The following is a 15560-nucleotide window of genomic DNA, read 5'->3' on the forward strand; positions in this document are numbered from 1 at the left end:
TGGATGCCTGGGAAAGGAGAGCTGGGCACACCCAGGATGCTATATTTGAAGCTGGAAGGAACCTTGGAAATCATCTAGTAGCTCCAACCCATTTTTAGTTCTTCCAGCCTCCTCATTTTGTAAAGTGAGGGACAGTGTCTGAAATCACCTTCTGTCCCGGCTCAGCCCCACAAGGCCTGACCTCAGAATGGCTCCTACCCCAATCCTCCTCCATTTTACTCCATTGCCTCCCTTCCCTCTGAACATTACCGAGGTAAAAATCCTTAGATCTTAGGAAGGAGGTCCGTCGGTACAGAGGACACCCAGATGCCCAGAGACAGAGACATGGAGTGGTGAGGTGGGAGGGAACGGTGGTTTGTTTGGTTTTTTAGGGGGGAGGCTGGGGGTTCTGGAATGCAGGGCCCAGGCGTGAGGGCTGAAGATGGGCCGGGTAGGGATAGACTGCTCCTCACTCTTTCTTCTCAGGGGCTGGTTGATTAGACTCCCGATCAGACGCCTCAGACAATGGCGGTCTGTCCTGAGTGCTTTTGGGGCAGCAGCTCATCCGTATGCAGAATGACCGCCTTCCCCCACCCCCACCCTTCCTCATTCAGGCCATGGAAACCAGGGAGGGGGAGAGATTTTCACAGGCAGTTGGCCCATTTGCATAGCCCAACTTGTCTCCAGCAGACATTGGATGGCATTGTTTATCGGACCTACAGGGAATGGGGGAGGGGGGAGCAGGAGAAGGGGGGAGATAGGTCTGGAGGAGTGAGAGGATGGGGAGAGGAGGGAGCTGGGGAGACAGACAAGATGAGGGAGAGGCAGAGACAAAGACAGACAGAGAGACAGACAAGCACAGAAGGCCAGAGAAAGAGGAGAAAGGAGGAGAGAATTGAAGAGAGAAGGGGGAGGGAGAGGAGGAAGACTGAACCCGTGAGATTTGGGGTGAGCCAGACAGTGGGAGGGGGGCAGTATGAGGGAGACCACGCAGAGGTCTCAAGCCCAGCCAAGTTTGTCTTTCTTTCCCTCCTCTTCCTCCCTGCATCCATCGTCCTCACTTTGGACACCCATGCCGTGTCTAATGCTTCTCTATCTGGGACACTGGTTGGTTTGTCGTGATGTGAATTCCAATAGACTGGACTTTCAAGTCCTTTCCCAGGCTGTTGGAATGGAATCCAGAAAGTCGATTCCCCAAGAGGTCAAATTCTCCAGCTCTCTGCTTCTGGGCCTTTTCTCTCTCTTATCAAATCTTACATAAAAGAGGTCCCTTCCCCACCCTTCTTTCCATGTTCCTGGCACTCTCACTCCTAAGAACTTAAGTCATCTTCAGTATACTTTCAGCATCTCCTCTGACATTTGAGTCTCAGGGTCCTCAATTCAAACTCTCTACCCCATCCAGGAAAACCTGCCCATCTATCACATCTTACCTTCACCCACCTCTGAGCCTTGACCCAAATTGTTTTCTGGATGGTTTTCTCTCTCAACCTGATTCCTCCCCTCCTGAGTAACCCTGAATCATCTACCCCTTTCCAGGTGTCTCCAACACTCTCCCTGACTCTGGCTCTGTTTTCCCTCAACCTCTTTCCACCTACTACACCCATCGGTGTCCAGAGCCCTCTTTTATTATCCCTGTGTGTTTTCCTATCGGTGTTCTAGGCATGGATCCCTTCTCTCCTATCTAACTTTGGACTCCCCACGGGCAGAGATTGTCTCCTCCTCCCTCATTATCAACCTCCTCCTCCTCCCTGAAACCCCCAAAGCCTAGGCCTGGAGGAGCCGGCTCTGAACTGTTGGAATGAGAGTGAGTTCAAGGGCAGGGTGAGTGTCCAATTGTCCTTTATTGTTGGGAATAATGCCTGTAATCAGACGGGACATCTTAAGGGACGGCCTGCCTAATTGTCCTAGAGAGGTGAAGAAGAAACACCCCTCAACCCCCTGCTCCCGTTCAGCTCGTTGACCTGTTCATTGTCACCCACTGACCCAGCCTGAATGGAAAGGCCAGTCTGGAGAGAAAATGGCGTGGCTAAAAGAGAAGGCAGACTAACATGTGAGTTTGAAGTGGGGGGGGGAACACTGTCCTGGGCACTGGGGGCAGAACTAGCGGGAAGTGGAGATAAGGCCTGATGCTTTCCACTTAAGGAGACACATTATGTACAGTACAATGTAGGGGAAGGAGCTCTGGATTCAGTCAGGCAGAGGACACTGGTTCAATCTCAGCTCTGCTAATTACTAGGTTGTCCTTCTCGGCTTCAGACGATCTGTAAAATGATGCTGGATGAAATGATTTCTAAGGTATCTTATGGTTCTAAATCCTCCAAGGTCCCTGACCTCAGAGAATTCCTACTGGGACGTGGACATGTACATTTTCCCTCCTTCTCCTCCACCCAGACCTCTTTAATTGTAAAAGTTGGATATGAGGCTATTGGGGTTCATCCTAGAAGTCATGCCTCACTTTCCTTTTGCATCCCCCATTACCTCTTCCTAGCCTCTTTCTATATCCCATTAAGCTATTCAAATCTGTAATACATACATCCTCCTATTTCCTTCACATTCAACAGTTCCTGAATTCTTCCCCACCCCCCCCCCCCCCCCCTAGGCAGCCTTGGATTGACCCAATGGAGGACAATAGCTTTCCTTAGCCTCATCTTGGGACAGGGCCCCTCCAAATTCTTCTCTTGCCTTCCCTCCCCTTATATTCTCTTGCCCTCCATTCCAATATTTATCCCACAAACACATACACTTTGGTGGGGTATGTTACATTTCGCTCTATAATCACTAGTATACTATTTGTGGTATCTCTGCTGTATGACCTCTGTGTTTGCCAATAATAGTTTGTCTTCCTCATGGTGATGGTGAGACCTAAGATGTCAGGGAACCTGCTTGTGTCACTCCTGAACATGGCCAGTGGTACCTGTAGGAAGAGTTTTCTCCTTCCTCAAAGTATCTTGTATTCACTTATCCATTTATGTGTGTACCCCCCAGTAGAATGTCAGCTCCTTGACAGCTGGGACTGTTGTTTGCCCTTGAATCTTCAGCACATAAGACAACACTTTGCAAAGAGCTTAAAAAAATACCCCTTGCTTTCTAGTGTTGTATTAGAGGTTCCTTCCATGGAAAAGGCCCAGGACTTCAAGTCAGAAGACCTGGGTTCTAGTCTAGGTTCTGCCACCTTATGACCTGCCACTGTACGACCCTAGGCAAGTCACTGCCCCCTCTAGGCCTCAGTTTCCCCATTTGTAAAATGAAGGGATTAAATTAAGGTTCTTTCCAGGTCACATATTATGAATCTGGCATTTCTAGTCCATCACAATCCAGCCTTACTTCAGTCTTTTCCTTTTCACATACTCCTATGTTCCAGCCAAACTAGACTGATAGCTGGTCCTGGATCTCATTTTCTCCAGGCCATCCCCTCATGACTGCTTTCTTTCCATGTGTTAAAATCTTTCTTTTCCTCTAAGGACCATCTCCTCTGTGAAGCTGTCCCTTGATCCCATACAAGGGAATAAGGATTTATATTTGCTGTTGTTCAGTTGTGTCCGACTCCTCATGACCCCATTTGGGGTTTTCTTGGCAGAAATACTGAAGTGGCTTACAATTTCTTTCTCCAGCTCATTTCACAGGTGGGGAAACTAAAGCAAACAGAGTTAAGTGACTTGCTCAGCTGAGAAGTGTCTGAGGCCAGATTTGAACTCAAGAAGATGAGTCTGACTGATTTCAGGCAGGCTCAGCACTCTATCTACTAAGCCACCTAGCTTCCCTAAGGATTCATATAGCCCCTGTTATGCAGCAGGCACTGTGCTAAGAGCTTTACAAATATTATCTTATTTGCTTCTCACAAGACTGGGAGGTAGCTGCTATTATGATCCCCATTTTGCAGTTGAGGAAATTGAGACAGACAGAGGTTAATGACTTGCTTAGGGTCTAGTAAGTGGCTCAGGTTATATTTGAACTAAGGTCTTCCTGACGCCTGACCCGGCACTCTATCCATTGAGACATCTAGTTGCCAGTGGGCACCTAATAAGTGTTTATTGAATTGAATTGAAAAGACAGGACGAGTTGAGTGGTAGGACACATTTTCCAAAGGGAGACACAATGAAACAAGGGAGTGAAGGGAAGAATGGGTTCCCATGTCCTTATCCATCTGGGCTGGAATTTTAATGCACCCTTCTTTGTAGAGGCAGAGGAAGCCTGGGAGAGGAACTGGGCCTAGACAGAAGTTTGATATCCTCTTCTGCCTGCCTTAGGGCTCCCTCTAGTGGCCGCCATGGGTCAGTGATGTAGCAGAGGTTTCTGAGAAGGAATCCAGGGATCACAAGAGAGGCCTCTATGGCCTCCAGGCCTTTTTCCCCCTCCCTCCTTCTCCCTCCACTCCTGGGGTATCTCTGCTTTTCCAATCTCTGCATAACACCCCATTCATTCTTCCCACCCAGGGAAAGAGACTTCAATCAGGTTAGGGGCCAGCTCAGTCAAGCAATTGGGTCCATGAATCCAGTCTGGCATCCCCTGGGGCTCCATTTTCTTCATCACTCATTTCATACCAAGTGGACTTTGTTGTCACATTAGAGAATTGAAAGGATATGGCATTTCAGCAGAGTGGAAGGAGGTTAGGTCATGGGAAGGCCTTCCAAGATTCAGTTGAATAAAGAGAGGTGACAGATACGTAGAAATGATGCAGTATTTAATCACCATCAGAGTCTAGGTCTTCAATAGTTCAGGTTAAACGTTTAACTTGGTTCTGTGACAGGGGGGACAAATAAATCAGCTTCTCAGGTCTGAGACAGACAGATGAAGTAGGGGTGGGGGTGGGGTATTTATCACCTGGTCAACTGTCATCCCCCTCAACTCATACCTGCCGTATGATGAATACTCCATCCACTCCAATGATATAACCATCCTTCACAGTGCTTTCTCTCCTACCTGCTCCTTTCCCACCCATTCTCCCTGCCCTTTGTCTTATCCCTGCCTGTGCCTCTACCATTGCAGGTCTCCTGGCCCAGCCCCTGCAATCTTTCAGAAACAAGAATTGCTCTTAATTGGTGAATATTTCTCTGTTTGCAGCAAGAGACATCAAAGAACTTCCCAACAAAAGAGGTGAGGAAGAGCCTTTCTCATACTCATTAGTCATAATCTACACTCATCATCCCTTAGAAAGGCCCCAGAGAAGTCCCTGTCCCCCAAACAAGAATGATAATTCTTGCAAAGGGTCGAAATTTAGGCCTGGGTCTCTGTGTCCTCAGACCTCAAATGTTCCTGGACTTCATCTTCATGCTCAAGAGGGACCTGGAATGAGAACAAAGGTAGTTGATGAGGGGATAGAGACAAGGGTCAGGAGGAAAGGGTCTTGGACGTGGCACAAGATACGGGGCTTTGAGAATGGGACATGATCTTTCCACAATCTCTATAGTACCCTTTTTCCAGAACATGACTAATATGGAAATATGTTTTACAGGCTTGAACATATATAACCTATATCAAATTGCTTACTATTTTAGGAAGAGGGGAGGGGAGAGAGGAGGGGAGAAAGATTTGGAACTCAAAATTTTGTAAAAAATGAATGTTAAAAATTGTCTTTACATATAACTGGAAAAAATAAAATGCTATTAAAAATAAGATGAGAGCTGAGGGGAGCAAGACAACAGCAGAATGCAAAGAATTTATTTGAGAAAGGAAGGATGTCAGGCCACAAAAAAGTGGGAATGAAAAAGAGAAGGATAGACAGTGAGAACAGAACAGGGTGCTGGTGAAAGAAGAGCCCCGTGGGGCACATCTCCAGAATATCAATTGTATTATACCTCCCAATAGATCTGGTCCTCATAACACTGGGAATCAGGAGGGGAATTCAGGCAGGGGAGCCTCAGCAGAAGGCCTGAGAAGACAAGGCAGAGGGTATGAAGGTTCCTCATACAGGCACCATGTGGGGGGGGAAGGGGAGGTAGGGAAGTCACCACAACAACAAAGACTTGGAGAGGAAGAAGATGAAGAAATGACAAGGAAAATGAGCTGCAAAGTAAAAAGAATTGGAATTATGTATCCTGGACTTGAGAAGACCAGAGGGAAATGAAATCACAGATCTGATTCTTCTGTCGAGCACAAGAGAAGAGCTCAGACTGAAGAAAGATCTGCCTGAAGTCTATTTCTTTAAGAGGCTTTCAAACAAGAAGGAAATCTCTATTGATTTCATGAGGAAGGGAAGGTGGACACAATGATCTTTGCATGGCAGCTCTGATCTCTTGGGAAGCAGTGTAAAGTAGCATAACATTGGACTAGAAGCCAGAATTCCTGGGCTCTACATCTAGCTCTTCCACTAATTCACTATGTTGACCCCAGTCAAGTCCCTCCGGGCCTCAGTTTCCCCATCTTCAAAAATGATGGGGCCAGGTGTGGTAGTCCACACCTCTGTATTTCCTTCTACGGCGGTGGCTAAAGCTGGTGGATCACTTGAATGAGGAAGTTCTGAATAGCAGTACAGCTCAAGCCCATCAGGTGTCTGCACCAAGGACAGCACCAGCATGAGGGCTAGTGAAGGAGGCTACCAGGACGCCCGAGGAGGGGTGGACTGGCCAGGTTGGAAATGCAGCCAGTCAAAATTCCCATGCCAATCAACAATGGGGATCAGGACTGTGAGAGGCCGCTGGGCAAGACATGGAGACTTGGTGTCAAAAAAAATAATTAAAATGATGGTATTCGATTTATTGATCTCTTAGTTCACTGCTAGCTTTTTGACATTTTGATTCTACCTCCTCTCCCCATCCCCATTCACTCTCTGCCTATAGCCTCTGGCCCTGTTGCCTGAGGTTGAGCTGCCCTCTGGTGGAGATAGAGGGCAAAGCTTGGAAGGTTTGGGTTACATAGAAAGCTATGATCCTCACCTTTGGACATCAATCGTACTCCCCTGGCTCTGCATATCATTTTATCCCTTCTTTGTATACGGGCTGGGTCAAAAAGAGTCTTTTCTCTTCTCCAAGCTATATGGGGATAGCCATTCTACCACCCCCTCCTGCCACCGTTCCCTCAATGTGGTTGCTATCTAACCTGCATCCCTCTTGCTCCTTTCACACTAAATCCTATAAATATGGAACCTCATAGCTTCTCTCTCTGGAGAATCCCCATGAAGAGTAGTGGAGTCAAGTGTGACAACCCTTTTCTTCTTTATCCATTGAATCCTCTCATCTCCTGTACTCATCCTGGTATCCATCCCTTCCTTCTTTCCTCTCAGGATCACAGTGAGTCCAAGGATAGCAGGTAGTAGGGATGAGGGCTCCTCACTCACCTCCAATTCCTCCACCCAATGAAGCCAACACCAGGGTGACAAAGAGCCCAAAAAGTTGATATACAGCCTGAGATGTTGCATTTCGATGGCCTTCAGCAATCAGGGGAAATACACTTTTCAATCTGGAAGAAAAACTTGGGGTTGGGGCTAAGAAATTCCAGAAAGAGGTGCATGACTAATGGTGACAAAAGGAAGCTAAGAGTGGGTCCCTATAGCAGTTTAGTGTATTTTGATGCATACCAAAAAGAGATGTTCAAAAGATACCCATCAATATCTGTGCCTGGAAGGTAGCAAAGGAGACATTACCCCAAGTGACCACTGGTAAAAGCATCCTCTTCCTTGATGTGGACAAACTCACCCATCTCCATAGGTTTGATGGGTGGCTAGCCCAGCCACAAGAGCACCAAGGAGGGCTCCCAGGACCCCTGGCATCCCATGGAGGTTATGGACTCCACATGTGTCTTGGACTTTGAACTTTGATTCAAGAATGGGCTGAGAAACACCAGGGAGAGACATTATACAAAAGAATGAGTGTTATTAGAGCGTGCTCCACCCTCTCTATGCTCCCCCCATCTCTCCATTCACAGAATCAATGTTAGAGCCAGTCAAATACTGTGATTTTACAGATAAGAAACCTTGGGGCCAGAGAGAGTTCAATTGACTTGTCCAAGGTCACATAGCTAGTTAGATGGCAGACAGGACATAAACCCAGTTCTTCTGACTAAAATACAATGCTCTTTCTACTATGTCATACTTCCTCCTTCCTAATCCCTTCCTTCCCCACCATAAGAAGACCAAAGGCTCAAGGTGATTTGTTAATCACTAAGTTTATGGGCTTGGGGCAGGACATTCGGTTCCTAGCCTTAAGTGACTCTCTTGCAACTTCTTGGTTTCCCCAGGATGAAGAAAAATAACTATACCATGAGGAACTTGTATCCCAGGGTGGAGATGATCCCAGCCAGGAATCCAGCCATCAGAGCCCCAAAAGGTGTAATCATCATTTCCCCAGAAGTCCCCACAACCACCCCACCTGCCAGCGCTGCATTCTGGATGTGGACCTGAGAGTATATGGGGGGGAGGGGGAATGGGAGTTAAAATGATAGCTGTCAGTGGAAAAGCCTTTCTAAGGTCATCATATCCATCCCCTGTCTCAGTGATCAAGAGTTCCCCCTCAGCCCCATCACACTTCTGTCTACCCCACCCTACCCCAAGGACTCTCCTGCTATGGTACTTCCCACTCCTAAATATCCCTCTTACAGTCTGATCTCATACCTCCTGCTATCCCTTTCCATTGCCATCTGTGTAGATGGAGCCCAGGATATCCCATCCAAATTTCTCTTCCTGGAGAATCTCCAGCCAAATGGTGGATCCTAATCCCCTAAGCTCCCCTCCCCTTTGCATTCCTAGCACTTCCCTTCTTCTCATGGTTGTCCTCTGTTACTTTAATGGCATGGGCTGAGGAAGAGAAGCAGTTATAGCATCCTAACTCATGGAAGCTTGGTCCTACTAGATGGTCTCACCATGTCCAGCTTCCCCTCTCTGCTTAGGAGTGCTGATAAGGCAAAGGTGCTCAAGGTGCTGGCCCCCAGGGAGTAGTATGTGTTGAGGGCTGTTCGGTGCTGACCATCCCCAGTATTTGTGGGGGCTGAGTTGAAGCTTGGCCAAAAGATCCACAGAAAGATGGTTCCTATAAAGCATGAGAAGAGAACCTTTTTTCCTCTCAAGGAGCATACACACACACATACACACACACAAGACACATAACACAGACATACAATTAACTGAAAACACAAATAAAAAAATTAATTTAGAATGTTGTTTTTTGGAGGGAAGAAATATAAGATAAATATATATCTGTATATGTCTGCCAGAGTTCTTCAATTAGACACACCACATGGGAAAAAGAATGGTTTAGAAAATACTGTAAAAGATGCAGCTTCTGATGACTTTATGACACAGATCTGTCACAGCTAGGTTCTTTTGCTATTCTCTCTGTCCCAGATCTTAGGCAGCTCAGTAACATGGCTCCTCCCCACCTCTTCTCTACACTGGGAAACGCACCCACAGACTCAAAGCTAAAGGTATACAGAGACAGCCCAACAGCCGTGCTACTTCACTGTGACAGGAACCCAACTGTTTCCTGCTCTGTCCCTAGTCCAAGTACTATCACATCCTGAACAAGCAGTGTGATGAAGACCAGCCTTCAAACCCCAGCACTGAAAATGTTGCCTTTGTAGGCTGGATATAGGCCACCACTAATATGTTCCGGAGAAGTGGTACAGCCCTTTTCTTGCCCTCACAGGTCACCTGCACTGCCTTCCTTGTTGTACCAATCATGAAACACAAGTGCATATGAGTCAAATAATAATAGCTAACAAGCAACAGAATCTTAATGTTTGCAAAGCACTGTAAATATATATTGATCTGAATATAGAACATCCTATGATCCTCTTTTAGAGTTAAGAACAGGAAACATAAATCAATATGCAATGAATGTAAATGGTATTAAAAGACAGACTTCAGGTCTGTATTATGTTCTCTTAAGGGAGAAAGAAAGAAAAACAGAAATAAACTGAGGAATACCTATAGTTTTAATACATGCTTAAAAGAAACAGGTCTAAGAGACTCATTGAAGGAATTAGTAAATAATTCCTCTTGAATGGTAAAACAAAACTATTACTAACAACAATAAGACATTTATGGTACAGATGAATGTTATAAGGGACTTAAAATTACATATGTATATATATATACATATATATATACATATGTAATCCATACAACATCCCTGTGAGGTGGATAGTACAAACATTAATATTCCCATTTAACACATGAGGAAACTGAGGCTCAGAGAGATTATATAACATGTCCAAGGTCACACAACTAGTAAAATATAAGGTCAGAACTCAGACCCAATGCTCTTTCCACTATGTCATGCTGTGTAGTCCTGCCTCATGTCACATTATCCCCCTATAGGAGAAGAAGATAATTCATGGAAACTGGAAGTATCTGGGTAATTGTCTAGTCTGTCTTTGGAGTTTCATGCTGAGTAGAATATATGGAGTGAAGAAAACAAAAAAGGCTTTTGTGGCTACTATGGTGGCTTGACTAACCACAACTGGAGAGTAAGTCCCTAAATGCTTTCACTGTAGAGAGGGAAGGCTACAATAATTAACCTGGTCAAGTTCACATTGAGCTTCGACCCTGGAACTTCGAGCACTGAGGCAAAGGCTGCAACAAGCCTGGGATCTTGTTGAGACCCCAGATCTGCAAACTGCAGTGTAACTCCTAACTGAGTTCTAAGGATAGGCCAGGTTGACACCAGCACTTAATTAAATATAAGAGCAATTTGGAGGAAGTGTGTTTAGGAAATAGCACATGAAAAGTACATCATTATTTTTTTCTGTTCCTGCTTTGTTTTCATAGCAGTGCCACAGACTCAAAGAACAATAAAACTGTCATCTTCAAGATCATCCAGTTCAACCTCTTCATTTTACAGAAAAGAAAAGTGAATCCAAGAGCAGTAAAGTGACTTGCTCAAGGTCAAATAAGGTTAGTGGCAGTCAGGACCTCTGGACTCCCAATCATTTCTACTACTTCCTCTATAGCCTCTGGTCATTTTGGTCATGTGCGTAAGGTTTATATTACCAAAAAGAAAACACAGGGGCAACTAGATGGCACAGTGGATAGAGCACCAGCCCTGGAGTCATGAAGACCTGAGTTCAAATCTGGCCTCAGACACTTACTAGCTGTGTGACCCTGGGCAAGCCACTTAACCCTATTTGCCTAAAAAAAGAAAGAAAGAAAACACCATCACCCATTGGCAAAATCTTTGAATAGTAGATGGTGCATTTAAACCTATATAGTAATAGAAGAGGTCACATCCATGAAGTCTAAGGAGTCTAAAGGAAGTGCCATTGAGATCCTGGAAATTATTAAAACAAAGATCCAAAAGATCTTACATCAGAATCTGAAAAGATCCAATGAATGAATATCAGAAGAGAAGACCCACTGAATGAAAATGAAGGCATTTAATGATCAAAATATTCAAGGCTATTGTGCAGACAGGTGTTGAATATTGTATGTTTTCAGGCTTTTTCAATGTGTTGATTGGTTGTGCCTGATTTGTTCCTCTTCTGTTTCCTTTTGTCTTTAAAAAATTACTATTTGTTATATGGAATGGCTCTTTGGGAAGAAGAAAGGGAAGGACATGGGGAGGAAAACTCTGACGATGTAAAAAAAGAAGACATTAATAAAAACTTATTTTTTAAAAAGACCATTATATTGAGAATCTGGATTTTGCCCATAGAAGGATTCTTAGAGGTCATGTATTTCAACTCCTACATGATCATAAATACTTTTTCCAATATTCCGGACCCTTTTCCAGCCTCTGCTTGAAAATTTTCAGTTATGGAGAAATCACAACTTCCAAAGGTAGCCCATCTTACTTTTGTTTTTGGTTTTTGTTTTTGTTTTTTTGGCTAGGCAATGGGGTTAAGCGACTTGCCCAGGGTCACACAGCTAGTGAGTGTTATGTGTCTGAGGCTGGATTTGAACTCAGGTCCTCCTGAACCCAGGGCCAATGCTCTAACCATTCTGCCACCTAGCTGCCCCCCATCTCACTTTTGGACAGCATTAAATCTCTCCTTACATAAAATTAAAATATTGTGTGCACTTATACAAATTTGAGCCTCAAAAGAGTTATAGCAATAAACACTTTACTTTTGAAAAACTTTTTAAAAAATGGCATACTTTACCTATTTTTTCCCCAGATACTCCTCAAAACACGCAGAGGCTTATTTTTACTCCCTGACAAGAATGCTTCCAGTCGATATTAAAGGATGTGGTCTGAATGGAGCCTTGACACTAGCAGTATTTGCCAAGGCTTGGTCCATGCAGGCCATACTGAGCCTCCCTCTGCCCTCCACCCTGCCCTGGTGCCTTACCGATCATGGCAAAAAGGTCCGAATGGTAGACAGAGCCTTCCCGGTGTTTGCTCTTGTCCAGATGTGATCGGTAAAGAACTCTGGAGAGAACAAGCCCAAAGTAGGCACCAAAGGTGTGGATGGTCATGGAGCCCCCAGCATCTTTCACCTGGTAGGGAAGAGACTGCTGAGGGAGGGGCCAGTGTTCCACCTGCTTCTTCCTCCTTCCCCATCCTCTATTTTCACTTTTTCCCACCTGGAAATTTTCACTAAGACTGGTCCCCTGCACCAAGCACCCACCCCACCTCCTCTTGCAGAAAAACCAACCATATCCACACTGTCTTTTCCTGAAAACTTCTCAGATCTAACACATTACCCTCACTACTGTCACTAGAATCACATCCTAGGGAAGTGGGGAGAAGAAATAATTATAGGTTCTCACCCCAAGAAGATTGAGGAGGATGAACTCATTGACCCCAAATAGCGTCACCTCTAGTAGAGACATGAGCAGCAGCTGTACGGGGCTTGTCTTGCCCAACACTGCCCCAAATGAAATCAGAACAGCTCCAGTGCAGAAATCAGCGTTGATCATGCTGGGTAGAATAGGAAGTTGGGAGGTAGGGTAAGGAGGAGAGAGTTTTGGAGAGTAGGAATAGGAGATAGTCACGCACACACTGAAGGAAACAATAAGCATCAGAGAGAATTGAGGCAGAAAAACTAATCCCTGCCCAGGTCTAGAAGGAAATAATGCCTCAGATTTATATGGTTCTTTTCAGTTTCCAAATAGTCTAATAACCCTTCTCATTTGAGCTTAACTACATGCTGTGAAATAGGTTTTAGCAGGTCATCACCATCTGACAGAGAGAAAACTGAGGCTGAGAGAAATGAAGTGAGTAGCTCAGGGTCATATTAGCTACCAAGAGGCAGAGGCTAAACCTGAACCCAGAACTCCTGACCCTAGTTCTAGTACTAGAGCTTAAAAAAAAAAAAATCAGAGTCTAGGAGGAGAACTCAAAGAAACTGAGGGGTAGGGGGTAGGGTGGGAAGGGAAACAGAGGAAAAATAAAGTGGGTGTCAAAATAGAAAAGAAAACTAATGATGGAACTAAAAGAAATTGAGATTAAAGAATTCAAGCTGGGATAATAGATAAGACAGTGGACCTAAATAGGAATTAGGCAACAAACTAAAAAAAAAAAAAAATGATTAATCTCTGCCCCTCCTTCTAGTTTCTTTTGCATAAGAGATCTTTGGGACTAGAGATGGGTGATTCAGGAAAGCTTTCTAGAGGAGTAGGTGTTAGGGAGTTTCTATGCAAATGTCATACCTGTGCCTACAAGTTACCATATGGACCCCTCAATGTGGCCCTAAAGGAAAAGAGAATGGAGGAGAGCACTTTCCCGTCTTTCATCACCAACCCCTCACCTTTCCACACCAATGTAGATCTTGCCTCCATGAAAGGAGTGGAAGAAACCCTGGACCAGAGTGGACCACTGCAAAGAAAAGGCTGACAGGAGAAAGTTGAAGCCAATGCTGCTGAACCCATAGCGTTGTAGGAAGGTCATTAAAAAACCAAAACCAATGAAGATCATGGTATGGACATCTTGGAAACCTGAGGGGGAAGGGAGAGTCTGAGATCAGACACTTGGATCTGGAAGAAATACCATTAGGGGCAGCCTGGGCCTTGTGAGACAGATTCCCACTGAAATCAAAGGAAGGTGTTTACTCTGCCCCTCTTCCCTCCAGTGCTCTCTGAAGGGCACTCCGGCTCCTGCCCCTCTTTCCCATTCTGCTTTGTCCTCTTCAGACTGGCCTGAACTGCCTTGGAGCTGGACAGTGAACCTATAAAACTCCCCATGTGTGGCTGGGGGTGGGGGAATGAACCATTTCACCTTGTCCTTTGACTGTACTTCCCAGAGCAGCTTAAGCCAGTATGACTCAGATGAGTCCTGGGTCCCCCAAAAGAGGGGTTCTTAGTCCTTTTTGTGCCATGGACCCCTTTGGCAATCTGGAAAAGTCTACAGAACTCCTCAGAATAATATTGTCAAATACACAACAAACATAAGTTTACAAAAGAAACCAATTATATTAAAATATTGAAAGAAAAATGTAACTTTTCCCAAGTTCACAGATTCCCCCCCCCTGTTATCTATCCACAGACCCTTTGGGAGTTAATAACCAGGAGAGGACTAGGTTTCCATCCCACTTTGAAGGGTCAGAAAATCTGAACTATTCTTTTGGGCATATTCCCTACCACACCTGCCCTGTCCCTATGTCTGTCACATTCCCAGCTGTTTAACCTTCATATGCCTTGATCCAGTGCCAACATTTTCATTCTCACTGTGAAGCCTGAGCCTAGTGAGGTTCCCTCCTTCCTCCCTTCCCTCACTCTTCCACTCAAGCATTTCTATCTTATGGAAAGCCCTCTCTGCTGTCTAAACTCTATCCCTTCTGCCTTAGTGCTAGGTTTCTCCTCTTGCCCTCATTTTGTGATATTCCCAATCTGGCCTACATTTATATGCCCATTTCATAAATTTTACATTATTCGCACTCAAGAAAGTAGTAAAGACACTGATAATAATAAAAACTTATTTAGCTTAGGAATGTAATATTTGACTTTCTATGAGCAAAATTACATTACTTTTCCTACTTTAGCAAGACAGATATTAAAATGAGTTTGCATTCTCTAGATATCCATTGAGTAAAGGGAATTTCCAGATGTAGACTAGGTCCTGGGAAATGGATTTATTTGGGAAGGGCTTTCTCTATTATGCATGGAGAACCTAATAGAGGTCTACCAATTATGTCCAATTTGGTAATTCTTCTGGGCCTGAGAGGAGAGAGCTGAACTGAACAAATGTTGTGTCTCAGTTGTTTCTTGTAGGTTTTGAAATGACACGGGATGATGTGTGCTGATCAAGCTGACCATAAAATTTTGGTTAGTCCCCAATGCCACCTTTCTGAGGACCTAGGATCAGTTCACACAGCCATGCTAATATTAGCAAAGGACCTTTAGTTTGAAGATATTCATGTGACAAAGTAAAGGAAACAAGACACTTCAGAGAGCACAGTAAACCTGTATCTGGGAACCTGATGGAGAATGGGGTGGATGACCCAACACTTGTCAGGGAATGGTTTCCTGTTTAGAATCACTTGGACTATAAGCCCATAGAATCGGGCTTGGCCAGGTTTCGAAATATTCCTCTTGCTCCATCACATGGATTCTCCTTCTACCTCCCCAATCATGAAGACAGCAAGACTCTACTTGTAACAAACACACCCAGAGGTAACCCCGCCCCACTACCTATCTCCGAGGCACAGATGAAAAGCTCACTTAAAACCCAACACATAGGAAGCCACCATGAAAGACAGCCTCCTACCTAAAT

The 15560-nt window shown here is 44.8% G+C and overlaps 1 protein-coding gene across 7 annotated transcripts in view; it reads right to left on the minus strand.

Annotated features, from left to right (window-relative positions):
• Positions 1-4639: 4639 nt before the first annotated feature.
• The window catches only part of RHBG (Rh family B glycoprotein), a 57133-nt gene continuing 46212 nt past the window's right edge, over positions 4640-15560 (minus strand). For 4 of the 7 annotated variants that reach the window (XM_027871745.1, XM_027871746.1, XM_027871740.1 and 1 more), the window contains 9 exons: positions 13600-13786; positions 12620-12770; positions 12199-12346; positions 8773-8939; positions 8173-8310; positions 7611-7744; positions 7253-7374; positions 5775-5848; positions 4640-5262 (listed from right to left, as the gene is read on the minus strand). In XM_027871745.1, coding sequence (XP_027727546.1) covers positions 5194-5262; positions 5775-5848; positions 7253-7374; positions 7611-7744; positions 8173-8310; positions 8773-8939; positions 12199-12346; positions 12620-12770; positions 13600-13786 — 1190 coding nt within the window. In that variant the 3' untranslated portion in view covers positions 4640-5193. The remainder of the gene's footprint in view (positions 5263-5774; positions 5849-7252; positions 7375-7610; positions 7745-8172; positions 8311-8772; positions 8940-12198; positions 12347-12619; positions 12771-13599; positions 13787-15560) is intronic. The other 3 variants (XM_027871742.1, XM_027871744.1, XM_027871743.1) reach the window with 3 other exon arrangements.

This window comes from Vombatus ursinus, unplaced genomic scaffold (assembly GCF_900497805.2).
Source record: "Vombatus ursinus unplaced genomic scaffold, bare-nosed wombat genome assembly UNPS02014798.1, whole genome shotgun sequence".
Taxonomy (NCBI): domain Eukaryota; kingdom Metazoa; phylum Chordata; class Mammalia; order Diprotodontia; family Vombatidae; genus Vombatus; species Vombatus ursinus.